Source organism: Mustela putorius, unplaced genomic scaffold (genome assembly GCF_011764305.1).
Source record: "Mustela putorius furo isolate JIRA1106 unplaced genomic scaffold, ASM1176430v1.1 tig00000487_pilon_pilon_pilon, whole genome shotgun sequence".
NCBI lineage: Eukaryota > Metazoa > Chordata > Mammalia > Carnivora > Mustelidae > Mustela > Mustela putorius.
This window is the reverse complement of record NW_025421399.1, coordinates 2,276,103-2,302,959: the sequence shown is the minus strand read 5'-3', so window position 1 is coordinate 2,302,959 and position 26,857 is coordinate 2,276,103. Positions and strand designations below refer to the sequence as shown.

Sequence of the window (26,857 nt, the reverse complement as noted above, 5' to 3'; positions counted from 1 at the left end):
CCGGCGTACAAGCTGCCTTCCCTCTCCCCGCCCCTCACCCTCCCCGCTCCGCAGCCCCACCCCCCCCACCCCCCACACCAGGGCAGAATTGAGCCAGGCGGTCTCCCCAGCTCGACTTCTCCTCCCTCCCTTCCCCGCGCCCCCAGGGCACAGGGCACCGATAAATCTTTCCCAGCACGCGGCATTGTTACAGCCCCTCGCCCTCGCCTCTGACTGGTCCCCGTCCGGGACGCGAGTTCCTCAAATCCAGGTTGTCTGTCTTGGTCGTCTTTGAAGCCCCAGCCCCCGGGACAGTGCCTGGTACTTGCAGAGCGCTCCATAAATGTTTGCGATATTGAATAATACGTGAAGCAAGCGTCCAGCCTTCAACTCGCGGGGGTGGGGCATGTGCGGGCGGCGGTGTGGGGGGGGAGAGGCAAGGCTGGCCGCGGGCCGCGTAGAAGGACACAGGCAGAGGCGGAGGGCTCCTTGGGGGCTCGGTGGGTGGACCCCGGGCCGGCGGACATAGGAGGCCCGAGAGCCGAGCCCCGGTCCGCAGAGGACTGGCGGGGCCGGACGCCCAGGCTCCCCGCGCTCCTCCCCCGCCTCCTCCCGCACTCCTCTCCCGCCTCCTCCCGCTCCGGCTCTGCTACCCCCGCCCCGCGCGGCCGCGACAGGGAGGGGCCGGGGAGGCGGAGCCAGCGGCGGCCGAGGCTCCCGGCACCCGCGCAGCTCCCGGTGGCGGAACGGAGATCCCGGAGCGCCCAGGTACGAACCCCCGCGGGGAAGCGACCCAGGAGCCGGGAGGCGGCCGGAGGGGGCGCGGCGGGGGCGGGTAGGAGGCGCCGAGCCCCGCCCCTCCGGCGCGCCGCTGCCTCGCGGCCCCCCGAGCTCCCCGCCTGGGGGAGGGGGCGCTGAGTCCCCGCCCCTCGGCCCCCGGCCTTCCTCCCCGCGCTCACGCCCTCCCCACCTCGGTGCGCCCCGCTCCTTTCCAGCCGCTGGGTTTCCTCCGCACCGCCCGCAAGCGGCCCCCGGGGTTCCCCTTCCCTTCGGCCAGCCGCGCTCCTTGTTCGTCCCACAGGTTCCTAACGAAAGCGAGCTGGAGTCTGTGCCTGGCCGCCTCGCGGGAGGGGGGGCACAGCTAGAAGGAGCCAGAGGGTGAGTCTGGCGGAGGGCGGCGCGGTGGCTGGAGAGCCCTGTACCATTCTTTCGCATCTTGGTGTCCCCGGTGCTCCGCGCCGCGGGTCTGGCTCCATGTCTGCGGAATGAATGAATCATTACTCTCCTTGTCCCCTTCCGAAGGAGGACTTTTGAGGTCCACGTGCTGCAGAGCACGTTGGGGGGCTGGGGGGAGGGGCTCCTGAGCTAGAGCTGCCCAGTCCTGCGTAGTGGAGACCCGACTCACATTTCTCTACCTCTTCGCACTCTGTTCTGGGGGGTACTGCCTTCAGTTTGGGACTTGGGGGCGGTGGGGAAGGAGGGAGCTTGTAGGCCCAAATGGGTACTTGCTGAAGGTATGACCAGAGGCTTGAAGGTGAACAACGGACTTGTGGAGGACAAGGGACCTGAGCAGGGCCTCTCGAAAGGGAACAGGGCACAGGGGGTGCCGCAGAGCAGAGCGCCCCCTGTAAGCAAGGGCAACCTCATACCTTTGAGACCAGCCGGGAAAGGCCATCGGAGTATGGATTCAGACCTGTAAGCTGCTGAACGCCTCTGAGCCTCAGTTTCTTCATCAGCAAGATGGGGATATTAGCGCCCATTCTTCAGGGCTCTGTGCACGTTGAGAAAAGTGTCATATGAAACCTCTCAGCAGAATGCTTGGCACATCTGGGGTGCCAGCAAGTCTTAGTTTTCTTTCTTTTCTCTCTGAAACAAACAAATGAAAAAACAAATAAAAACAAGCGGAGAGTTATTTGTTCCCATCCCCTCTGTCCCCAAATTGGTCGTGGACAGACACAGCAGGCGTGTAAACCCTGTTGGTTGAATGAATATGGATCGACCCCACTTACCCTCCTTCTCCCAGAATCTGCAGGCAGAGCCCGGGAGCTGAGCGGCACAGACATGCCCGTGCTGTCGGAGGACTCTGGTGAGTGCCTTTCCCGGGGCCTGCCCGAAGCCGCTGAGATAATACCCTGCCCACCAGCCCCAGGGACTGCTGGCGAGCCCTAGGAGATAGAGCCTGGGGAGACAGTGTCCACACTGCAGGATCCTGCATGGGCTATACTTCGTGTTCTTACCCTCTTCTCAGGTTTGCATGAGACCCTGGCACTGTTGACTTCTCAGCTCAGACCTGACTCCAATCACAAGGAAGAGATGGGCTTCCTGAGGGATGTTTTCAGTGAAAAAAGCCTCAGTTACTTAATGAAGGTAAAGCCCCATTTCATCCCATCTGCTGAGGGTTTCTAGAGGTTTTCAGAGCTGGCTGAGGCCCCCAAGTGCATCTTAACCATTCCCCTGCCCTGGGAGGGTCTTCGTTGGCCCACTGTGGGTGGCTTTCTCTTGGGCTGACCCATCTGTGACCCACTCTGCGGCTATCTCGTGGGCAGGCTGTGGGGTGTCTCTGGTGCACCTGGGCTGCTGACCTGGGAGGCCCCAGCCTGAAACTGACTGTCTTTGCAGATTCACGAGAAGCTTCGCTATTACGAGAGGCAAAGTCCAACCCCTGTTCTGCACAGCGCTGTGGCCCTTGCTGAGGATGTAAGCCCCAGGTTTTCCCCTACGTTGTTAGCCCCCCTCCCTACTCCATAGGGTTCCATCACCATTGCTTAGGTTGTCGGGGACATAGGGGCTTGGAGCCCAAAGGGGGAAGAGACATCTCCTTTGCTTCTCCTCCTGCTCCTCCTTGGGCTTCTTAATGGGCAAAAGGGGACTTGTGAGCCCCGGACTGGGCCAAGGGACACAGGGACATGAGGATGCTCACTTACTGTGTGTTCCCAAGAAAGTCTGCTCCCCCCCGCTGTGAAATGAGAACATTTGAATCATATCAGCAGTTCCAGACTGTTGAGGTCTGGCGACATGAAGGTCAAACAGTCGCCTTGTGCTGTGCTTTGGGGAGGCCCAGTGTAAAGTCCTGGGGTCACGTGACTTGCGGTACGCCTCTACTGGCTCTGGGTTCCCATCTTTTAAAAGAACACTTCCTAACTTCCCGCGGACCTGCTCTCTATGTTGCATGGTTTGGGAAGTTGATTGCCAAGGCCAGCTCCTGGGTATACTCACCTAACCCCAGGAGATGGTCTGGCGGGGCGTGGGCGCAGACCTTCCCTCCTTTCTGCGCTATGTGACGTGATGAGGACCGCGTTAGGCTCTCAGGCTCCCAGGCTCGGCACTGCCTCTCCTACCAGCTCTGGGACCTACCACAGGTCATTCAACCGCCCTGAGCCCCAGTTTCTTCATCTAGAAAATAGCACAGCAGTGAGAGCACAGATAATAGAGCCATACAGACCCAGGTTCAAATTCTGGCTTTTCAACCTTGGCCAAGAAGTTCAGTCTCTCTTGTGTCATTCTTGTCTGTCACATGGCAAGATGAGAATACCTGCTATGTTGAGTTCACTGTGAAATTTGTCCTCATGAGGGGTGCCTGGGTGGCTCAGTGGATTAAAGCCTCTGCCTTCAGCTCAGGTCTTGATCCCGGAGTCCTGGGATCGAGCCCCGCATCAGGCTTTCTGCTTGGCAGAGAGCCTGCTTCCACCTCTCTATCTCTGCCTGACTCTGTGCCTACTTGTGATCTCTCTCTCTGTGTCCAATAAATAAATAAAATCTTTAAAAAAAAATTTGTCCTCATGAAGCAGATAGCACCTAGTAAGGGCTTAGTAAGTTAGCTCCCAGTAGGAGTAGCCCACACGAACTACTCAGGCTCTTTTGATCTGGGCTGTGATTTCCCTGAGTGTCAGTTTTGGGGTAGCTGAGTGTCCCATGCGTTCTCGGGTGCTGTCACCATTCCTTCGAGGACCCTTGGGTCCAAAGCTCAGGAAACAGAGTTTTCTCTGGAGACTCCCAGCAGGCTTGAAGCCTGGGCAGCCGCATGTGACGTTCTGCCTCGTTCCTCCACAGGTGATGGAGGAGCTGCAGGCCGCCTCCGTGCACAGCGACGAGAGGGAGCTGCTCCAGCTGCTGTCCACCCCCCACCTCAGGGTAGTCACACAGTCCCGGCCTGCCCACGCCGCTCATGTTCCCCTGGAGTAGGGGCCGTGGGGAGCGCTCAGCAGGGAGGCTGGGGAAAGGAGAGTTCTGAGTGGGGGCGTCCTCAGTCCTCTGGGTGGTGGTTTCTCTGGCATGCGACCCGAGACCCCCCACCCCCCCCAAATCACTGCTAGGCCAAGGCCCCCTGATCCCTGGGAGCTCTGGGGCTGGCCCGTCACTTCTCTTGCTTTCCTGACAGGCCATGCTCATGGTACATGACACCGTTGCCCAAAAGAATTTCGACCCTGTTCTTCCCCCTCTGCCTGATAATATTGATGAGGATTTTGATGAAGAATCAGTGAAGATTGTCCGCCTGGTGAAGAACAAGGAGCCCCTGGTATGTGACACCCACCTCTCTTTCCCCACCCCTTCTATCTCCCATCCACCCAGAAAACTGGGAAGAGACCCCCCCCTCCCCACGCCAAAGTCTCCGGAGTGAGTGATAGCAGCTTTATTGGGAGCTGCCAGTAGTCCCCGTGACATCTTTGTGTGCAGGGTACCTCTTTCTCTGGGTGTACACAGCCTCCCTTGACTGTGGCCAAGCTCTTTTGTGCAGTACATAATCTGCGCAGCTGTACAGGGCAGCCCTGATCATCACGGTCCCCATCAGAGGTTGGCAGACTAGGTTCCAAGTGCCAAGCCCAACTCCCTGCCAGTTTTTGTATATAAAGTTTTACTGGCACGAGGCCATGCCTGTTCATTTCCGTATCGTCTGTGGCTGCCTCTGCGCTGCATCGGCAATGTGGCGTAGTTACCACGGAAACGGTGTGGCCTGCGGAGCCTGAAATATTTACATTTGGCCCTTTACAGAAAAGTTGGCCAAATCCTGCTCTGAATACTGAGGAAGCCCTGGGCAGCAGCCATTCTTCTCCTCAGCTGACAGATTGTTATCATTTTGGTCCAAGTGCAGCATTGATTTACAGAGCAAAGGGACGGGGTTGTTTATTACACGGGGGAGTGTGGAGGAAGTCTGAGAGTTGATTGCTTGCCCCAGAGAATGCCTCAGCTGGCATTTTGAATTTTCACCTTTTACCAAGGGCCCTCAGCTAAACTACTTTTGCAAATGGAAAGGGAGCTCTCTGCCCCCTCTGTTTCCCCCCTTGCAAAAATGGGGCAGGCATCCATTGACACAGCAAACATACCGTGTGCCAGGCACCGTGTTGGGCACCTGCAGATCAGAGGTGATGAAGACTTAGTCCTTGCCCTCTGGGAGGTCACAGGAGAGTGACGGGGGTTTTCTGGAAGAGGTGACGCCCAGGCTGAATTCCAAGAAAAGGAACGAGTTTCCCAGGAGGAAAAGAGAGAGGAAGAGCACCCCACCCAGTAGAATGAACTGAGCAAATTCAGGGTAAGGGAAACAGCATGATATGTTTGTCAACGGAGAGTCCTGTTCCCCGGCCTTGGTTCTTGATTTTGGCCAAGAAAGAATTCAGAACCAGACTCTGGAGCAAGCAAAGGTTTAATAGCAGTTTAAGGGAAAGGACCCTCTGGAGATGGGACACTGGGAGATCAGGGTTGTCTTTTTACGTTTGGTTAAGTTATGGGTCATAGCTGGGCTGGTTTTTACCAAAGGCTGCAGCCAGTCATCTAAGGGACTCCTGTTGTTTGGGGGTGGATGTTTTGGACCCCATATGGTCCTTGTCTGACCTGTTCTGGCAGCCATTCTGGGGGAGGGGAAAGGGAGGACAGAATAAGGGGTTAAAACCGCAATGTAAATGTATTACAATGAAGCTCTAGGTTACTAAAAGGCACTGGTCATAGGGAAGAACATGGGCATATCCCCTGGGGTCTGTCCTGGCTGTTTGGAACTTGGCCTCCACCCTTTCATCAGTGGGAAAACACTTGTTCCTGCTTCTGTCTGGCTCATTGCCTACTCTGTCATATTCAAGGTGCTCTGGGCTTCCCGGTGCGGATGTGGAAAGCCAAGTTTGTGGTTAGGAGTGACGGAGGTGGGGCAGAACCAGAGGGAGATGCCGATGGCCCATGCGCAGTGTCACAGCTTGTTCCTGAGGGCAGCGGGAGGCCACTGTACGGTTTTACAGATGAAATAACATGATCAGATTTGAGGTTTGGGAAGATCGCCCTGGCTGTCGAGTAGAAGGTGGCCCGGAGAGTGAGGCCAGAAGCAGAGGACCGGTGTGAAGGTGGGGAGCCGACGGGGAGGTCCAGAGAGGGGGCCTTGACCTAGGCCTGTGGGAACAGGGAAGAGAAATGCAAGAAGTATGTTGGAAAATGGTTAGTATCACTTTGTGACTGCCCTGGTTTGGGCAGGAGTCTGGGGGTGGGGGGGATGCCCAGGATAGTGCCTAGATGTCCATCTGGGACAACTAGATGGGCACTGCGGCCGTCGTCCAAGGAATGGAGCTTAGGTCCCGTTGAACGCAAAAGCGGAGGCTTCCAGGAAGTGGAGGGATATTTGTTCCGAGACACAGATCTGGCAGCTGCCTGCATCCGGGAGGGGCTCAGATCACACCTGAGAGGTCTGGACCACCTGGGTAGAGAACAGACAGTGAGGCAAGAAGGGGTCCGGGTCTGAATCCTGCCCCTTTCATCACAATCCGAAAGGCAGATAGAGGAGGACCCGGCCGTGGAGACCTGTCGTCAGCTGGGAAGACCCGGGAGAGAGGGGTGTCACCAGCACCCTGGCTAGGAGAGGGTCCCAAAGTGTGGGGGGCACTGGAGGCAGACAGGCAGGAGGCAGAGGCAAGAAGGCTGGGAGTGTGTGGGAGCCGGCAGCTGGTGGGCGGTCAGTGCTGTGGCCGCTGTCTTTGAGGGTGCAGATGGCAGAGGACTTAGAGGGCAGGAGGCAGAGGAAGCAGGTGCTCGCTCCAAGGGAGCGGAGATGGGGGGCTGCCGGAGGGAGGGGCAGGCTTTTTACTTATGAGGGGGACGTGATAGTATTTTTGGAGTCAGGAGGAGCCAGCAGGGAGCAAGTATTGAGTCTGCCGGAGAGGGAGGGAGGGAGGGGACAGAGGCACCAGCCCAGATGGGAGGAGCCACTCTGCTGAGAGTAGGGAAGGGAGGACAGGATGGACGGAGATGCCGGAGAGTTTGAAGGTCTAGGGGGGCAAGACACTGTGGGGTTCTTGGCTGCTGATTTCTCTTTCCAGCAGTATTTGTCCTGCAGACTTCAAATAGGTGACATAAACAGAGTTAGTAACAAGCGTGTCCTTGTGTTTGCAGTAACAGCCAATAATAAAAGGTTAACATTTATTGAGCACTTACTGCATGCACTTGGGCTGTGCAACATAACTGAGGCTTGCCCGTATCACCCAATAGAATCTGTGCACCAGCCCCAAAGTTAAATGCTGTCCCCCACCCCAGAGAAAGCAGACTCAGAGGAGATAAGGGGCTTCCTTGCTAAGGCTGCATGCTTTCAGGGAGTGGCAGGTGGATTCGAACCCAGGGTCATGCAGCACCCGAGAGCAGTGCGTCACTGCCTGTTGCCCTGCCTGCTGCGGTCCCGCCTGCGGGGTGCACGAAATTGAGGGCTTATTAGCACCTCTCATCTGAGACATCATCTCTACTGGGCTCCACGGGCCAAGTTCTGGTCCCAAAGCTCTGGCTGGTCATAACTGGTGCCTCTCGGCAACCACAGAGGGTCTGGTACTCTGTGATTGATTAGAGGTTTAGAATTTGCAACTGCGTTTTCTCTGAATTATTATTAAATGTCTTTCCGAGAGACAAGGGCTGTGATGGGAGAGACAGCCCTGGACTTGGAGTCCCACAATCTTTCATGCCTTCGCAGCTGGGCAACCTTGGGGATGCTGACCTTCACCGACCCCCTGTTCCCTCATCCCCAAAATGAGATGTGGGGATCGCTGTGCTGTATTAACAGGAGAGGCTGGTTTCGCGCATCCTCAGCGCTGGAAAGGGCTGTCCTTGATGTGCCCTCTGGGGTGATGGAGAGACGGGGAGGCTCTGTGGGGTCCAGAGACTCGGGGTCTGAGGTTTGGGGCTGCCTCTGAAGAGCCTGTCTGCTCTGTCTCCGATGCAGGGCGCCACCATCCGGCGGGATGAGCACTCCGGGGCTGTCGTGGTGGCCAGAATCATGCGAGGGGGCGCGGCAGACCGCAGCGGTGAGTGGCATCCCTGGTGGCCTGGTGGAGGCGACAGCCACTGTGCCCCAGCCTTCCCCCACCCCGCCCCAAGGCCACGAGTCTCCTTTCCTTCTCCTCTCTGGTCCCCTGTTTGGGATCTGCTTTGCTCTCCGGAAGTGGGGCTGGAATTCTCTTCCTCCCTCCCGAGCCTGGTAGAAACTGTAATTGTTCGAACATACTTCAGGCACGGAGAACACTGGGGTTGGTCAGACGGGCTCCTGCGCTGGCCTCGCTGAGGACTGGGGTCGCCGAACCCACAGCTTGACGGGTTTCCTGACTGCGGAGCAGGGACGCCCATCCCTGCCACCATGGTTGGCACGCTTATGGAGGAAAGGGTGTTCACGCCCCAGATTTGTTTGGGCGGAAAACAGGTGGAGAATCATTGTTGTGTGAAACAACTACTCGGTTGGGAGGCAAACCTCCTGGTGGGGAGAGGTGTTACCCCAGAAGCCCCGGGATCACCCCTGTGGAGACCAGTGCTTCTTGAACACTAACAAGCACCCACCTGACTCCCCAAGCACCTTGTTAAAACGAAGATTCGGATTCAGCAGGTGTAGGGGCCACCCCCAAGATCCTGCACACCTGACCGCCTTCTGGGGGCTGCCCATGCTGCCGGCTGTCTCTATGAGGAGCAATTATGGCCTCGTGGGCAGAGACAGTTGTTAGAGCAGAGGCCAGTGGGCAGGTGTGTTTCATACTCTCGACGACACCTTTCCAGGTGACTTTAAGTTTTCTTGGGATTTGAGAAAGACATTCTAAGAGTATGTCTGTTAACCCAGGAATGTGAAAAGTTAATGATATATATTTTTAAAGATTTTATTTATTTATTAGACAGAAACAGAGGTCACAAGCAGGCAGAGAGGCAGGCAGAGAGAGAGGGGGAAGCAGTTCCCCGCTGAGCAGGGACTCCATCCGAGAACCCTGAGATCATGACCTGAGCTGAAGGCAGTGGCTACTGAGGCACCCAGGTGCCCCAGTTAATGATATTTTTAAAGAAACAGGTTATAACAGAAAAAAAAAAAAAACCAGGCTTTCGATGCCAAAATAAGTGTGTTTGGACACAGGCACCATTATATCTTAGCAGAGTGGCCTTGGGCAAGTGGTGTTCTTGCTCTGGGTCTCAGCTGGCTGCTTGCAGACCGGAGATTTCCCTGGGGGGTTTGGAGGCCCCGATGCTGAGTGGGGCACCCTGTACACAGTAGGACTCAGGCAGATCCAGGCCTGCTGGCCATCTTCACACCTTGAGTCTGCCGGATGTGTGGTGGGCTTCTCCTGCGGGTTCCTGTGGTGCCCTGGGCCTGGGGTCCCTTCCTGTGCTGATGGGCAGCCCCTGTGTCTCCTAGGTCTGGTCCACGTTGGAGATGAGCTCCGAGAAGTGAATGGGATCACAGTCCTGCATAAGCGCCCTGATGAGATCAGCCAGATTCTGGTCTGTGCTGCATGTGTCCTGGGGTAGTGGGGAAGTGGGGGGTGGTCTTTGGAGACCAAAACAAGGTACTTCTAGGAGCCAGGGAGGATTCTGCCTCAGTCTCTGTGTTCACGAGAAGGCTGCAGGCAAAGTGGCTTTGTAGTACACCCAGAGTTGGGGTGGGAGACAGGAAGAGTGGCATTCCCAGGACACCTGCCTCTCAGACCTCTTCAGCAAAGCCCCACTCCCTTTCCCAAGGCCCCTTCTGCGACATGCCCTCCAAAGGGTCTCCTCTTCCGATGGGCTGAGGAATATGGAAAAAGAAGCTGTGGTACAGGGAGGACCAAGAACAAGGGCTTTGGGGGTCAGCTGGTCCTAGGTTCAAATCCTGCCTCCACTACTTTCCAGCCGGGCTGCCTTGGGCCTCCCATTAGGTCCCCCTGGGTTCCGCTTTCTTTTCCTGGAAAGTAGTAACAGGGAGGAGGGTTTCTCCTCCAATGTGTGGTTGTGATCAGGATGTAAACATCAGGAAAAGGATACAGCACTTCCTGTCTGGGATTCTAGGGCCTGAAGTGCTGGGACACAACTAACCTCCAGAACCCATTCTGCTAGTTCAAGTTACAGTTGTCAAAAGCTCCAGTCATAGTTGTGTCTTCTTTATGCTCAGGCACAACACTTCTTTATCCTTCTCCCCCAACACAATTCTCTTTGCTAGTTTCTGATGGTTCAGGAGGGGGCAGAAATGGGCCGATCTGAAGTGAGAGAACCCCATTGTTGGGACCCCTGGTTGCAGGCAGGCTCTTTTGGTCTTCCTGTCCCTGGTTCTAGGCCCTGGGCTCCTTGTGTTCTAGGGCAGTGCTGGTTCAGGGAGACTTTTGGGCCAGATGTGCTCTCATGGGCGGACCACATTCTGCCCTGTGCCCGCCCTCCTCCCCGCACCCCCGCACCCCCCCCCACCCATGGAGATGTGGGGTCTGTGTCAGATAGAGGGAAGGGGAAACCCTGGCAAGGTAGGGGTAGCCTGAGGTTGGAGAACCTGATGGGGACGATGGGAGCAAAGGAGGGAAGTGAAACTGAACTTGGTTATGAAAAAACCCTGAGAAAAGAGGAAAGTCAGGTGGCCTGTGGGCTCTAGAAGTCAGGAGGGAAGGAAAGGCTGAATTCAGTGCGTGCACTGTCCTTGGTGCTCATTCAGAGTTCCACGTCCCTTTGTCCCATGACCATGCGGATACTGGGTTTCGAGTTTTGCTTTAGTTAATTCATGGGAGCCGCCATGGGGCCCACGGGGGAGGCGGCATGTCTGACGTGTCCTTCTGAATGTGAGTTTCCAGATCGGGGCAGGAAGACACAAACTCACCGAGGGTGAGGGTTAGACGTGGGAGGTGGTAAGCTTCGAACTCTCTCCTCTCAGGCTCAGTCCCAGGGATCCATTACCCTGAAAATCATTCCAGCCACCCAGGAGGAAGACCGTTTAAAGGACAGCAAGGTAGGGAGGGGTTGGAGGTGGGGGAGGGCCTTGAAGCAGTCGTTCTGGAAGAGATCACATGTCTAGTTCTCCAAACATGCGCTCAGTAGAGAACTGGAGCTCAGTCACGCTGTGATTCATGTATTTGTACCTGCCTCTTTCTAAACAGGATTTGACGTGGCTTACTAATAAAAGACGAGGTTATTTTAATTGAAATAGAAAATCAGGGCCACGAAGAGGAGAAAGTACCAAATGTGCTGGATTCGGGACCAATTAAGTAACTGCCATTTGCTTAATTCTTTGGTGAGCCTACCTTTTTTGGGCACTTCCTCTGTGCCGGGCGCTCTGCCAGATGCTGGAGACAGGGACAGTTGGTAAGGACTTGAGGACTCCTGGTTCAGAGAGGGAGGCCAGGGAGCAGGTGTTTCATTGCTATGTGATTAGTGCTCGTGTTTCAGAAAGGTTCCGAGCAGAGTCACGGACACTGTGGAAGGGATTGGGTAGTAGGGGTACTGGAAGTGAGGCTTGAGACAGGTGAAGGTGAGTAGGACATCGCCAGTGAAGAAGAGGGGGTGGGAAGTTTGCACTCAAAGGTCTGCATCTACCGAGGTTCAGAGGTGCGGAGAGGAGTATATTCGGGGGTTGGTGAGAGCACCGTGGTCGGGCTCTGGAGGTGTTGTGCTGGGAGGTAGGTTAAGGCTATCTTCTGAATGGCCTTGAATGCTTTCCTAAGGGTGCTGGCGTAATCCTGGCCTGGTTTGAGGTCTCAGAGGTCAGCCCCGAGATGAAGATTTGAGTGCAAGTGGTTCATTTGGAGGTAACCCCAGGAAACCCCCCAGGGAAGGGAAGGCAATGAGTGCAACAAAGCGTGCATCATCCTGGTGGGAACTCAGGGATCCCGCATAGACATGTGTCTTCACACCCAAGAGCCAGGGGAGCTGGGAGATCTGGGCACCCACTCCTGCCAGGCTGCATCTGGGTATGGATTCCCAGCATTACCTGCTGGGTGCATTAGAGTAGAGCAGTGGCCAGAGAAAGCCCTTGGCCAGAGAGACACCAGGGCTGGCTGCTGGAGGTCTGGCGGGGGGGGGGGGGGGGGGGCACTGAAATGGTGAGACCCTGGGGGATGTGGGAGCTCCCGAGAGACCATGTGGCAGGGGTGGGGTTGGAATGGGTAGAGATAAGAGGCAGGGAGACCTGCTAGGGAGGCTCTTGTAAAATGCCTCTGGGAGAGATTATTCTGACCCGAGTGGAGGTGGTGGTAGAGAGGACAAGAGAGGGCATTGCTTTGATTTCAAATAAATTGGGATCTGAACTAGCAACCAGGGCAGAAAGAAGAGGAAAGGCAGGACATACTTCTCCTCGACAAATGGAAGGAAGCATGCCCGTTTCTTTAAAGAAAGATGATTCCCAGCCCCTGCCTCTGGGCACAGAATGCAGGAAGAGAAGGGACATCACAGCACTTGGCACAGAGTAGATGTCGACAAGTATTTTGGTGATTGGGGATCAATAATGGGCAATGTCTCGGATGTCAGATTTTGACAGCAAACGAAGACATCATCTCTGTGTGACTATTTCTTATTTGCATACTTAGATTGAACCCTAGGGCTTGTCTAGTATAGACTCTTAACCTGATGGAAGCTGGTTCTTTCTTGGATATGCTAATATGATCTCCATAGACAGCTTGTGCAGGTTCTAACTTGGCACAGGGAGAAAACATGGTTTTCCTGGAGAAAATGGGTAACCTGTCCCTTAGCCCATCCTTCCTAAATATTTCTTCTTGATCCAGAAGCTTGAGCTGGGATGGCCATACAAGATTATGGGTGAGAATGTCTGTCCTCAGAATATCTGGCCGGAAAGTTCTTACCTTATCTAACTGACTCTTTTCTCTTTTAAAGATTTTTGTTTATTTATTTGACAGAGAGAGAGAGAAAGAGCACACATGTGTGCACAATCAAGGGGAGGGGTATTGGGGGACAGAGAAGCAGACTCCCCACTGAGCAGGGAGCCCTTTTCAGGCTCGATCCCAAGACCCTGGGATCATGACCTGAGCTGAAGGCAGACGCTTAACCGACTGAGCCACCTGGGTGCCCCTAACTGAATCTTTTTTCTGCTTGACACATAAAGGAATATGACTGTCTCAGAAAACTCTTTTTTGTTGTTGTTGTTGTTTTTTCCTGTTTGTTAAAGTAATTGGGCCCTAGTGGTCTGGTCATAGAGATAAATAAACTAAATCCATCCACTGAATTATAGGATAAGAAAGTGTAACAAATGCCATCTTCTCTGGAGGGGTGACTTCAGGGTAAAGGGAAGAGCTGGCGGTGACCGAGGATGGGGTAGATGGAACAGGGTGAGCTGTAAAAAAAAAGTGGACATCAGTCGCCCACTGCAGAGTGGTGACAAGAAATCAGTCACAGTTGTGCTGTTGGTATCCGTGCTCTCATCAAAGCGTCTGGATCACTTATTTAACCGATGGCCACTGATTTCATTAGGGACAGTCAGCATATCAAAAAATAACATTTTTGTTAAAATCATGCTGGTTCCTAGGCCTAGCTGTTGCTTTGTGTAATGCTAAGAGGCTGCTCCAAGGATAGCAGATTGGGTAAATAAAGAAGTACTTAGGCTAGAAAGAGAAAATCAGATAGAGGGGCCCATCTCTTAATTTTCTGAACCTGGACGGATTTCCCGACTATAATATTCAAAACGGTTTGAAGAACAAGAGGAAACCATTAGTTTTCTGTCCTCGAGGCTGCTTGCCCGTTCTGCTGGCCCATGAGAAGTGTCCTCCAGCCTTTGATGTGGCAGAGACACACCTGTGCTCACGCCCCTCACAGGTGTTCATGCGGGCGCTCTTCCACTATGACCCCCGGGAGGACCGAGCCATCCCCTGCCAGGAGGCGGGCCTGCCCTTCCAGCGGAGGCAGGTCCTGGAGGTGGTCAGCCAGGACGATCCCACGTGGTGGCAGGCCAAGCGAGTAGGGGACACCAACCTTCGAGCTGGCCTCATCCCCTCCAAGCAGTTCCAGGAAAGGTGGGTCTGGGGTATGTTGTCGGGGCGGGCGGGGGTGCAGCTGTGGCATGGCTAGAGGCATGGGTCCCCAGCCGGAGCCCCAGCGGGAGGGGCGAGCGAGGTGTCGTGGCCTAGGTTAAGTACCCATCCTCCTTGTGGTCGGTCTTCTTGCACTGACGGCTGTTGGCGATTTAAATACACGTATGGAAATCTATGATGTCAGTGAACGCAGATATGTTTTATAGTACGTACTTAGAGAAAGTCGAAAAATAAAATATAAAATTACAGAAGAGGAGAACGAGGGAAAACAAAGTCCCCAAAGTGTCGCCACCATCGAGGCATCATGATAGATGCCCTTGGTGTGCTTTTTAATTTTTTTTTTTAAGATTTTATTTATTTGTTTGACAGACAGAGATCACACGTAGGCAGAGAGGCAGGCAGAGAGAGAGGAGGAAGCAGGCTCCCCACTGAGCAGAGAGCCCAATGTGGGGCTTGATCCCAGGACCCTGAGATCATGACCTGAGCTGAAGGCAGAGGCTTTAACCCACTGAGCCACCCAGGCGCCCCCTTCGTGTGCTTTTTATGGGAGAGATGCAGAAAGAACGGGAAGTCATGCTTTTGGCTGGGGCGGTGGGGGGGGGGGCACGTGTCCCGTGTCCCTTCACATGGTGCCTTTAGCATTTCCCACATTATTACCTCGTCTTTATTGTGTGGTTTTTAATAGCTCTATGATAGTCCATCAGAAAGCAGACCGCACTCACGGGCAATGAGGATGGTTTCTGTCCCCCGCGCCACCGAGGAGCTGACGAGTATAGCCGGTGGTTCAGACACTTTCTAGAAATGTGACGGGTTCTGAGGGAGGAGGACACCGGGCTCTGTGAGGTTGCATCCTGGGAGGGGTTGGCCTCACCTGGGTGTGCGCAGAGACTTCGTTCCTTCCCCAGGGCTGTACTTTTTTTTTTTTTTTTAAAGATTTTATTTATTTATTTGACAGAGATCACAAGTAGAGAGAGAGGCAGGCAGAGAGAGAGAGGGAAGCAGGCTCCCCACTGAGCAGAGAGCCCCATGCGGGACTCGATCCCAGGACCCCGAGATCATGACCTGAGCCGAAGGCAGCGGCTTAACCCACTGAGCCACCCAGGCGCCCCCCATGGCTGTACTTTTAAGCTGTCTGCACCATTCCGCTGCGACGAGTCCGCAGTCATCACCTTGCTCGGGAGACTCTTCCTCCTATTTTGAATGATTTCCTCTGGATAGATTTCCAGAAGTGTAAATGCTGGCCCGGAGGGTGGAGCAGTGACAGCCTGCATTGCCTGTCCTGTAGCCTTCTTCCATCTTTTGGGGTGTGGAATGCTGCAGTGACAGATGTCAGGGGTCATCTGCCTCAGTGCTCCCAACCCCCGTACACGGTCCCTAGGTCAGGCATATCAGCATCCCCTGGGAACTGGCTAGAAATGCAAACCCTTGAGTCCTTCCCTGGACCTGCTGAATCAGAAACTAGGGGCCGGTCCTGAACTCCGGGTTCCAACAGGGTCCAGATGGTTCCCAGGTGCTGAAGTTGGAGAACCCTTGCCCTCTTTCCTCAGGAACCTCAGACCCATATGCATCTTGGGCTTCCTGGGTCTTGGGGGGAGAGCTCTTTAGCTGCATTTGAATGTGGGACTCTAGACCCCTCCAAGAGTCCAGGATGTTTTCTAGGATCCGAGGTGAGGCCTTGGTGACTGCCTGGCCACTGATGATCAAATTGGGTAATGTGTCCAGCTGAGCTCCCTGATGACGGGGAAGAGGGGGCTAAGTTAGGGTCACCCTCGCCCTCAACTTTCCTGGGAGTTGCTGTGCTATCTCCCAGCGTCCCCAGATCTCGGGAGGCTGGGTGAGAGTGAACGAGAGGCCTCCCTTCCTTGAGAATCAGCCCTAGGAAAGTAACCACCAATCACCGATGTGGCATGGGCCCCATCCCCGTGTGTGACCATCTTGGGCTGGAGGAGCTTCTCCTAGAGCAGGAGACTTGCTTTCTTCCAGCTTGTGAACCAATGAGCTTCTGTGAGAGTGTCTCTCTTCACGGCCACTGACTATGGAGGGAGGCCCTTGGAATGTCAGGATGTACCCACCTGTGCAATCCAGGCCTTGGTTTCTCTTAGTTTTCCAGAAGGTTCTCTCTGACTGGTTTTGTGGCTGAGATCATGGGCCTGCCCATCTCCTTGTGTCCCCATAGGCGACTAAGTTACCGGAGAGCCACCGGCACCCTGCCAAGCCCGCAGAGCCTCAGGAAGCCTCCCTGTGAGTAGATGGGCAGCAAGGGGCTGGGGTTAGGACTCAGGGGCTTTGTGCCCCAAAGAAGCAAGCACTGGACTGGAGACGGCATCAGGGGTCCCGTCTGAGCTGGACAGGCCTCCAGAGGCAGGAGGGGAAACTGGAGTAGGTCAGGGAGGGGGGAGCTATTCTCTGGAGAGGAGCTACTGTATTTGGGACCCATAGATGATACTAGGGGGCATGTTAAATACCTCTTCCAAAATAGCGTGCAAACATGTCTGTGTGTGTGTGTGTGTGCGTGCATGTGTGTGTGTCTCTCTCTCTCTGGAAGAGTGTCCACTACCAAGCGGCTCTCTGATCCTGACAGTTTTAGAACTACTGATGCTGGACAGGAGTGGAGAAAGCTGCGAGTGATCCTGCATTAGCACCCAATTTGACAAATAAAAATAAAGGATGCCCAGTTAAATTTGCATTTCAGATACATAATAAATGGGTTTTTAGTGTAAGTATAGCCCATGCAATATTTGGGACATACTTATGCTAAGAAATTATTTGTTGTGTATCTGAAATTCAGAATTAACTGAGGGTCCTCTGTTTTATCTGGCCCCCCTATCCCATGCAGCCCGTACCTTCAGAAGACACACTCACCAACCACCTTGCCTTTCAGTCATCATAATGGGAGGGAGTGGAGTCAGGACACCTCTTTTCCAACGTGGGAAAATGGAGGCTCATGAGGTCAAGGGAGCGGGGCTGGGGTCAGGTTTTCAGAGGGCCTGTGCCCTCAGCCTCCAGGTTAGAGCCCTCTATAGAGATGAAGCTGCCCGCGATATGGCCTCTCAGGCTCAGGCGGGGGCAGAGCGGGGGACTTGGAACCAAATGAGTGGCCCAGAGTGGTGTCAGGTGACCAGAGCAGAGCTGGCTGGGAGCCCAGCTCTGCACTGCTCCATCCTCCGGCACCTGAGTTTGACCAGGCCCGTTTCAAGCCCGGGAAAAGAGAGAGCAGGTCCTGGCCCCATGGCAGGCATCCTGGGGTGAGCTGCTCCCTGGCTGGGGGCCACTGCCCACGGCCAGTCTTCCAGACCAGCTCTCAAGGCAGAAGGACTGCTGAGTAAATCGGCCTTGGAGCTGTTCATGCCAGTGCTGCACCGGCTTGCTTTGGGCCGCTAATGAGACACACACACGGGGAGACTAATGAGAGCTAGGCTCGGTTTCATAATGCACCACAGCTCGGATCACAGGTTTGCTGGAGGAAAGAAAGAGGGGACAGATGGAGGGCTCCTTGTACACACGAGGCCACGGCTGCCTCTCAGCTGCGGAGCCTCCTGGTTCCCCTCCACTAACGCTCTTCCATCTGTCTTTTGTGCAAACCGAAGATGATCAGCCTTGTGACAAAGGTAGGCTGGTGTTTATCCCCTGTGTGCCCGGACAAGAGTGTAGACTGTCTGCAGCTGGAGGGGCTTCTTTTCCTCCCCACCCCCCCGTGCCCTGAGGTGTGAAGAGCTGCAGGGAACAGAGCTCCTCCCTGCCCATCCGGCACATAGCACCCCCCTCCCCCAGATGCTGGCTGGGTGGGAGGCAGGAGATAGGAACAGGGGACGGGGCGAGTGACTGTCCCCTCCTCCTGCACACTGAGCCTAATCCAGAGGGGCCTGCTAGCCCAGAACTCCTGCCGGGTCCTGCAAAGTCTAAGCATGGCCTAAGCATGGAGAATTGAGTGAAACAGAAGGACTTGGTTTCCTGGAGAGCCAGGACGTGGCATTTCTCCCGGCCCTCTGCGAGACATCATCCCAGTGGCCTCCTCGTGGCCACCTAGGAGCCGGGTGCCTTTGGGTCAGACTGTGTGTCCAGCAAGGCTCACTGTCTGCCTATCTCTCTTTGGTTCCCAGAGACCTGTGACTGTGAAGGGTACCTCAAAGGACACTATGTGGGTAAGTATCGGGCCTCGTCCCCCAGCACCTTATGCCCCGTCTATGCAAAGCCAACCGTGGGCTCCTGGACTAGGGGAAGACAGAGGCAGTGTGATCTGAGCTCTAAGAGCCGCCAAGCCTGGGGGACCCACATTCCCCTTCATCTCCGTCAGCCAGGGGAGAGGGACTGACCAGCCTAGGCTTTGGGATCTCCCCAACTTCCACGAGCCCCCTGGGAGCAGAGCTCTGTCAGGGAAGGGACACGGAGCGCTCTGTTACCACCGATCTCTTCTCATCACGGTCTCGGCCACGGTCTAGTCCGTGTGTGCCACCACCACTCTGCCAGCCTTTTACCAGTCTCCAAAGGTCCTTTGCTGCTTTTATTTTGCTTGGTCTTTTCAAAGGCCGCAAAGACTGGCAGAGATTTTTTTTTACCTTTCATTTCAAAGTAATTTCAAACTTACCAAAAAGGTACAAGAATTATACCCAGAACTCTTGGCTCTATTTGCTTGTCATCCCCTTTTTCACACGCACACGGTTTCTTCCGGAGTCCTGTGACTCGGGCTGTAGCCATCACGTCCCTTTATCCCTAAATGCCGCAGTATGTATTTCCTAGGGACAGAAACATTCTCTTATAGAACCGAGGGGAGTTATTAAAATTCTGGAAGTTTAACATGCAAGCAGTTCCGTCATCTAATACACTGTTCATATTAAAATTTGGCCAGTTAAAAGAAACAATCTAAAAAAAAATATACTGTTAACAGTAGCCACACAATCAAAGTGAAGGTTACAAATAAAGTAATTAGAATATATTCACAAATCTTAAGAGATATACATTGTATATACCACAAAACTTCATAGAACAAATAAGAATTTAGGAAGTCTCATGTAAGGGAAAAAAATAGGTAAAGGAAGTAACAAGTGATGAACAAACGAGTTTGTTTTTGTTTTTGTGATATGTACTAACATGAATACTGAAGAAACAGTTTCTAGTGGTCTACCAGTTTTCCCATCTGTATGTGGAAAGGTTAATTAAAAGCCAATCTCATGTTTTACCAAAAAAAAAAAAAAAAAAAAAAAATTTGGCCAGTTGCCCCAGTAATACCCTGTAGAGCATTTTCCCGGATCCAGGACCCCCCTGCCCCCCCCCACCAGGACCACCTGTTGCCCTTGTAGATTTGTATTCCCATTTCATGGATATGGAAATTGAGGCTCAGAGAGGTGATGACCCAGCCAAAGTCAGCCACGTGCTAAATAAAACAGGGATTGGGACGCTTGGGTAGCGCGGTCAGTTGAGTGTCCCAACTCTTGGTTTCGGCTCAGGTCCTGATCTCAGGGTCGTGGGATCGAGTCCTGTGCCAGGCCCCACACTCAGCGTGGAGCCTGCTTAAGACTTTCTCTCCCTCTGCTCCTCCCCCTGTGTTATCTACAAATAAACATCTTTAAATAAAACAGTGACCTTGAACCCTAATTTTGGAGGCCAGATGGTCACCCTTTCTTCATCTTACTAGGCATCCTGATCAGCCCCTTCCTGTAGCAGGAGGTTGTTGGGAGAGGCCAGTGGGACTCAGCACCCCCCTTCCAGGTGTGGCCAGGTAGAGAAAGTCTTTACTGGGAGATCCTGGGAAAGATGCCACAGTTCTCCCCACCCTTCCTGCAAAGCTGGTCTTCGGAGAAGCTTCCGGCTGGGCCGAAGGGAAAGACCGGGAAGCCCCCAGGAAGGAAAGGGGTGTGCAGGAGCGGAGTCTCCAGAGTTGCTGACCTACGAGGAGGTAACCAGGTACCAGCACCAGCCTGGTGAACCGCCCCGCTTGGTGGTTCTGATTGGTAGGTGAGGGCCTGCATTTCCAGGGAGTGGGCAGGTTTCCTCCTGGACTGGTGGGGAGGGAGCTCAGCAGGGACCCTGGTCAGCCTTCCTCTCGTTTCCCAGGATCTCTAGGAGCCCGACTGCACGAACTGAAGCAGAAGGTGGTGGCAGAGAACCCGCAGCACTTTGGCGTCGCTGTTCCACGTAAGAAGGCCAACGGGGGTTTGTGTGTGCACACCCGTGTGTGAAGAGTTTATAGGGACTTGACTCCCCAGATCCATCCTAATCCTTACTTCGGGTCTGAGGGACCAATGGGCACTGCCTGCTGTGAGCAGATCATGGGACCTAGGCATGATAAGAAACCCACTTTCAGAGGTCCACTAGGACCCTCTGAGGCAGAAGCTGGAGGACCACTTTCTCGGTTCCTTCCTGGAATGGGAGATAGGTCTAGAGCACACTGCAGGTAAAGTAGCAACCTTGGGTTCCAAGGGGGCATTCCAGCTTTTTCTTCACAGTGACTCTGACTCCGATAGCCCCCACCCTCTGCTTGAGTAAGAGAGTAGGACAGAGAAGCTGGGAGCCTGATGAGTTCTGAGACTGCTCGGGCACTCCCTCCTAGCTGGCTTCTGGGCCATCAGAGTGGCCAGGCACCCTCCAAGGTGTTCACACCCCTGCCAGTTCCTGAGGCTAGGAGCAGCTGTGGAAGCTGAGACTGAGGAGGCAGGGGGCCCTGGTTTTGGATGTGATGCAGAAGGAGGGAACGAAGGGTCTGGGAGCTTCTATGAGCAGTGGCTTGAGCAGCACTCCTGATACCCTTGAGGAGAAGGGTGATCACCATCGTATACTGCAGAGGAAGACGCTAGGGCTCAGAAAGGTTAAGTAGCTTGTCCAGTGTCACACAGTTGGGAAGTAGTGGGGCCAAGATTCAAACCCAGGAAGCCTGTCCAGTCACATCCTTGATGAGACCGCACAAAGGGCCTCTCCCCTCCTGCCTGCCACACCTGTCCTTGGCTGTCCCTTCCCTTTCTGGAACACTCAGTTCTGGCCTCAGAGGGATGCAGTGTGGGCACCCAGTAGTCACTGAAAGGGAGGGCTCTGGTGGCAGCAACGAGACCTTTCCAGAGTGTTCTGAGGGCAGCTACCAATCCTTTCTTTTACCAGACCCCTGTCCCCTGGGCCTCAGGGCCCATACCCCCATCTGTGGGTTGTCAGAGTTGTCTTTCGGAGCCCTGTCTAAAGTGGCAGGGATGGGAGGGAGGCAGCAGGGCTCCAGAAGCCATTCTAGCAACAACACCCCTGATGGATCTGGGAGGTAGGCTTCCGAGGGCCACTGCCTTCCAGAGTGGACTGAAACCCGCAGGACCTGTGGAAGCTGCTCATATGTGCATCTTTCCGAACCTCCAGATCCATCCCCCGGGGCAGGGGTACATGGTTGGTCAGGCCTACCCGCTTCAGGCACCCCACATATAGGTGAACATCCCCCCACCCCTTGCTCTGCAGACCTGAAAGTGTCAACCAAGTCTTCCCACTTCAGAGAGGCAGTGACTTTAATCCTGGGTTTTGAAGCATCAATAGGAGTTTTCCAGGCAGGGAAGAAAGGAATAGTTCTCTATACAGAGGGATCCAGTTGTGCAAAGGAAAGGGATGGAGGTCACCCATAATGGAGAAGACCCAGGGTTGCCGCATTAGGGACTGGTGGGGGGTGGGGCTTGTGTGGATCATGTGGGAGGAGATACTCCTCTAAGGTCTTTAGAATGTTATCGGTGGTGAATAAAAAGTTTTTAAGTAAGTGAATGACATGATCAGAAAAGTGACCCTAGCAGCTCTCCCCAACGTGGGACAGAGATGCCACATGTTGAGCACAGAGCGTCCTGGGTTGGTCCCCAAGGTCATGAAAATTCTGTCCTTCAGGACCCCCATCGTTTCTTGCGGAATGCTCTAGAAAAGAGAAATGTGGTCCTTTATGTGTGCTCTCCTGGGAAGGACCTGGTTTTCCCCTGAAGTGCACGTCTCAGTTCTATCACAGAAACCAGTGGAGAAGTGCTGCCTGATTTGCGCTTAAGTTGTATGAGAGCCAGATTTGCTGAAACGCATCTTGTTCGTCACAGGACTGTCTTCACGTCTCTGCTCTTGAAATGAGAAGTCACTGAATAAGGATTTAAAGGCCTCCAGCAGGGCCGTCTGTATCTGGGGCCCCATGGCTCACAGAAAGGAAAACGAGGAGGAAATCAACAGTTAGGGCTAGAGATGCCTTCTGCGATTCTTAACCACCCACACCACCTCGGCCAGGCCATCTAGCAGGGCGCTAGGGGCAAACATGTGGCATGGGACAGAGCTCATCCCCCAGCTTGGGCTTGATTTCCCTCCATCTCAGTTGTCCTCCCCTGCAGAGTGGGAGCCTCGTTTCCCACAGTGGGGAGTGTGCCTGCCCCTCGGGGACACCGAGGAATGGGAGTGGTGGTTTCCTTCACAAAACAGCAATGAGCTCCAGGGGGGAAGGGGAGACCCAGACTCGCTGCTGTTCTCCCGCACGGCGAGGTGACATCTCTTTGCCTGGTTTCCCTTTTCCTTTCTTTCGAAGATACCACCAGGCCCCGAAAGAGCCACGAGAAGGAGGGGTTGGAATATCACTTCGTCTCTAAGCAAGCATTCGAGGCTGACTTACATCACAGCAGGTGCGTGGGCCTGACGGCCCAGCTGGCCCTTGGGGGCCCCGGCTGGTGTTCCGCCTGGCCTTGTGGGAGCGCTTTTGGGAAGGCAGGGGACGAGGGAGAGGAGTGGTGGTAGAAAGTCCAACCAGCTTTGCCGGCTAATTTAGGCAAACTCAGGAGCTGAAGGCCTGTTGGTGGTGTTTTAGGTTTCTGGAGCATGGCGAATATAAGGAAAACCTCTACGGAACCAGTCTGGACGCCATTCACGCGGTGATGGCCAAAAACAAAGTGTGTTTGGTGGACGTGGAGCCGGACGTGAGTTTCTGAGCCAGTTGGGCATTTTCTGTTGGCGGAATATATACATGGGGGGGACTCAATCGGTTGAGAGTCTGACTCTTGATTTCAGCTCTGGTCCTATCTCAGGGTCGTGGGATCTAGCCCCGCGTCCCACTCTGCTCAGTTGGTGGTCTGCTTGAAAGTCTCTCCTTCTGCTCGCTCTCTCAAAATAAAATAATAAATGAGGGAGCTGTATATTACACAGAACATTTGACCTCCGTCTAAGGTTTTTTTAGTCCAAGGGACTGGATGTTAAAATTTTCTTAGGTCTCTCTTTGAGAATCTAAGGAAAGCTTTGTACCCCGAAACGTGTACATATATACACAAAATGGCATTCATAGGAGGATGCTCCCAGACCCCCTGGTGGCCTGCACCTGGAGTCGTGGCCTCTGCGTGGAGGGGACCAGGCAGTAGCACGGGCGCCGCTGGTCCGTGGTGACAGGACAGGGAGTTAGATGCCAGGGCACGGGTGGGTGCCGGGGCCCAGCTCCCTGTACTGGGATACTGCCCCTGTGCCCCCAGGACAAGTCAGGTCAGTGGCTCAGGGAATCACCGAGAGATAGGCGACCCAGAGAGCCGTTTCAAAGAGAAAAGGGAAGGAGACGTGACCCCGTGAAGGGCTTCCAACCTGTTTCCAGTTCTGCGTGCCCTGCCTGCCGTGTGTTTGACAAGGGCTCAAGCATCTTTTTAACTTTGTCTTTGACAAAAACTGCGAAGTTTTGAACTCACTCTGGGTTTTTCTTTTTTTCCTCTATAGAAATGGAGCTCTGATTTTATTTTAGAAGGTATAGGCTTTATTTAACAGGAGTTGGCTTGAGACAGATTCCAAAAAGCACATTATGTTTATGAAGGAAAAACTCTCTCGCATTTGGACTTGCTGGGGGTTGATCAGCAAAATTAAAAGTCTGAATTGCAAAATTTTATCTGAAAAGTGATTTTATTGAATGGGGGGGCTGCAGAGCGTACATAAACGTTTAATGCCAGTGTTTCCAAATTGAGGCCCTTACATTATAGGTCATAGGCGCTAACAGGATGATTTGCATATTGAAAAGCTTCTAATGTCTGTACCATTTGTTTCAAATGGTTTCTTAGGCTCTTCATTTGCTTAGCAAACCTTTTCTTCTCTGAATATCATAAGGAGGCCTGTGTGATAACACATATTTTGAATTAGTGTAGTCCAAACTGACGTTTTACTAATAAGAGTTGCACATTAAATCTTCTATCAGGACGGGGCACGTGGAGAAGGGCATATGAAGGTTAATTAGAGCTCGTGGGGTCAGAGCTAAGAGAGACAGCAGCACCTGGAGCCGGGGCTTCGGAACGTTCATTCTCAGCAAGCGGGCCTCTGGGGCCCGGCCAAGTCCACTGTCAAAGTGGAGGACGGGAAAATGAGCAGCTGGTCTGCCCAGTGGAAGTCTGTTGTCACAAGACCATGTGATCAGGACCCTTGCCCCTGAGGTTCTGAGATACAGCACACCCTTACGGAACATTCAGAAAGGGTTTCGTAATAAAATATTTCTCAAATGTGTAATATTTTTGAACTTTCTTTCTCAGGCACTGCAACAACTGAGGACCTCAGAGTTCAAGCCCTATGTTATATTTGTCAAGCCTGCGATTCAGGAGAAGAGGAAGACACCACCCATGTCCCCTGCTTGTGAGGACACAGCAGCCCCACTTGTAAGTTTAAAGTGGATCATTTCTCAAGGCCTGAAAGGGTTCATGACAGCTGCCTAAGGGTCCTCATACCTTCTGCATGGGGCTGTCTTTCCATTTGCCTGTCGGCCAGACTTAGATGGTCGGATCACTGGAAAGCCCAAGTAGGGCAGCTGAAAGTGCCTCCCGCTTCAGACAGGGATCACTCCCCACCCTTCACTCCTCCACAGAAGGATCCTCCCAGAAAATAGGGGACATCTGTCAAAGACTCGATCCCACTGATCTGTTCAATTCCCAGGCCACACCCCAGTCGTTCTTCGGATCCAGCTTCGGATCCAGTCTCTCCTGTCTCTGTGGCAGCATGCCCAACCCTTGCCTAGGCCTTTAGAACCTATATTCTGACCCCACAAGTGCTCTTGCTAAAGTTGGGACCTGAGGCTGATGGCAACAGAGAGAGGAGTAGGAGGAGGAGGGAATATTTTGGAATGGGGGTCTCTTTGGGGGAGGATGGCTCCCCCATATTGTAAGAGCATTGAATTTCTGTGAGCACAGGAGAGAAGGCAGAAGCTAAATGTCAGTCAACTACCTGCTTGAGGTTCTGCGTCTTCAAGGTGTTTTTGAATAAAGAAGCAAACCCTCTGCAGGCCAGGCAAAGGAGGGTTCACCGGCTACCTGTCCCTCAGTGTTAGGGGCCAGGAAGGCAGTCTGATGAAGGAAGTCGGGGACCCCAGGGAAATGGGGTGTTTGGTCAGGATTGTCCCAGCACTTTTGTAAAGAACTCCACTCTAGCTGCTGTGCTTGTAATGGGCTCTGGTATGAGGAAATGGCAAGAAGAATTAAGCTCTATGTGATGAATTTAGGAGTCTGAATTCTGAGGGCATGAGAGTCACTTATCCTCCTCCTGCTCCCCCTCGCTGATTCCAGAAATGCTTGCTTTGCTTATAGTTAATAGTATTTGTAGCTCTTTGCCGTAATTACTTAACCGCCTTGACACGCAACACAATGGTACCCCCTTCTCTGGAAATACCTTCCACCCGGAAGTGTGATACTGACATTATTGGTACACACGGATATAGAATTAGCGTCCACCCAAAGCCCGTGTCATGGGTGAGGTTAACAGGTTCTAAGAGCTAACAGTAGATATTCTGAGAAGACAAACAAGGATTGTGTCTACTTCCTGGCCACATTATTGGACGTGTGATTGGGTGTTATCACCACACTCTGTTCTTGTGTACGCCACGGGTTACTCACGGGCCCAAGTCACCCGCCCATCACTTAAAAGCAAGACCTGAGAACACCACCCAAGAAAAAGACTGGAGGTTTCTTGTTTTGAGGGAGGACCACCCAGGTGGTTCCAGGACGGCCCCTTTCTTTGCAGGACGAGGAGCAGCAAGAGATGGCTGCCTCCGCCGCCTTCATAGATCAGCACTACGGGCATCTGGTGGACAGCGTGCTGGTGAAGGAGGACCTCCAGAGTGCCCACAGCCAGCTCAGAGCGCTCTTGGAGAAGCTGGGCAAGGACACTCACTGGGTGCCTATTAGTTGGGTCAGGTAACTGTATGCTAGAACATCGGGGTTGGAGAGGAGCTGGAGGAGGACCCCCTCGTCTAGCCCTTCCTCATGCTACCATCAAGGAATCTTAAGTGTGGAGAGGAGCCGAATTTTCCATAAACGTCCTTGTGCAGAAGAATATATTTGTGGAGTCTGGTCCGTTATTGGTTTTGTCTGTTGTTTTTCATTGCATCCCTTTGGAACAGAGAACGTGAATTGAAAAGAGGGGGTATCACAAAGTAACATTTCATTCACTCAAGTGTCAGAAGCAAGTTGATCCTGATTCTTTGCCTGGAAATTATATAGAAGTTATCTAGCCATTGTCTTTTGTGGGGGGGGGTTACAAGGTACCGATTTGCAGAGATTATAAACAGAGGGATACTTCACTGATTCAGCTTTGCTGGAAATGGAGTTATCCTTACCCACGGAGATTTTTCCTTGCAACCGAATCTCCCTTGTCCTCGAGCACTACGATATTGGTTTTAACCTTTGTGATCGTGTTTGCTTGGCAGTAGGAATCTTGGTTCTCTGCCTTCTTAAATAGCAAACACACACAGA

At 53.6% G+C, this 26,857-nt stretch overlaps 1 protein-coding gene across 2 annotated transcripts; it reads left to right on the top strand.

Annotated features, from left to right (window-relative positions):
* Positions 1-646: 646 nt before the first annotated feature.
* On the top strand, positions 647-26,438 carry MPP3 (MAGUK p55 scaffold protein 3). 2 transcript variants are annotated; one of them, XM_045080754.1, is made up of 20 exons: positions 647-747; positions 1,061-1,137; positions 2,003-2,065; positions 2,228-2,346; positions 2,599-2,676; positions 4,030-4,110; positions 4,358-4,495; positions 8,156-8,237; positions 9,602-9,687; positions 11,078-11,152; positions 13,966-14,162; positions 16,357-16,421; positions 17,768-17,788; positions 18,281-18,322; positions 19,964-20,128; positions 20,232-20,312; positions 22,690-22,783; positions 22,966-23,074; positions 24,650-24,772; positions 26,127-26,438. In XM_045080754.1, exons 3-20 carry the CDS (start codon positions 2,041-2,043, stop codon positions 26,301-26,303), a joined length of 1,758 nt encoding a protein of 585 aa, XP_044936689.1. In that variant the 5' UTR covers positions 647-747; positions 1,061-1,137; positions 2,003-2,040; the 3' UTR covers positions 26,304-26,438. The 2 variants fall into 2 exon arrangements, with proteins under 2 accessions (XP_044936689.1, XP_004772648.1); XM_004772591.3 differs by lacking the exon at positions 647-747 and having other exon boundaries at positions 851-1,137.
* Positions 26,439-26,857: the final 419 nt, after the last annotated feature.

Coding starts and splice junctions, on each gene's coding strand:
- MPP3 (XM_045080754.1), top strand. CDS start 2,041: ATGCCCGTGCTGTCGGAGGACTCTG. Junction 8,238..9,601: donor GGGCGCGGCAGACCGCAGCG/GTGAGTGGCATC, acceptor TGTGTCTCCTAG/GTCTGGTCCACGTTGGAGAT. Junction 23,075..24,649: donor TGGTGGACGTGGAGCCGGAC/GTGAGTTTCTGA, acceptor TTTCTTTCTCAG/GCACTGCAACAACTGAGGAC.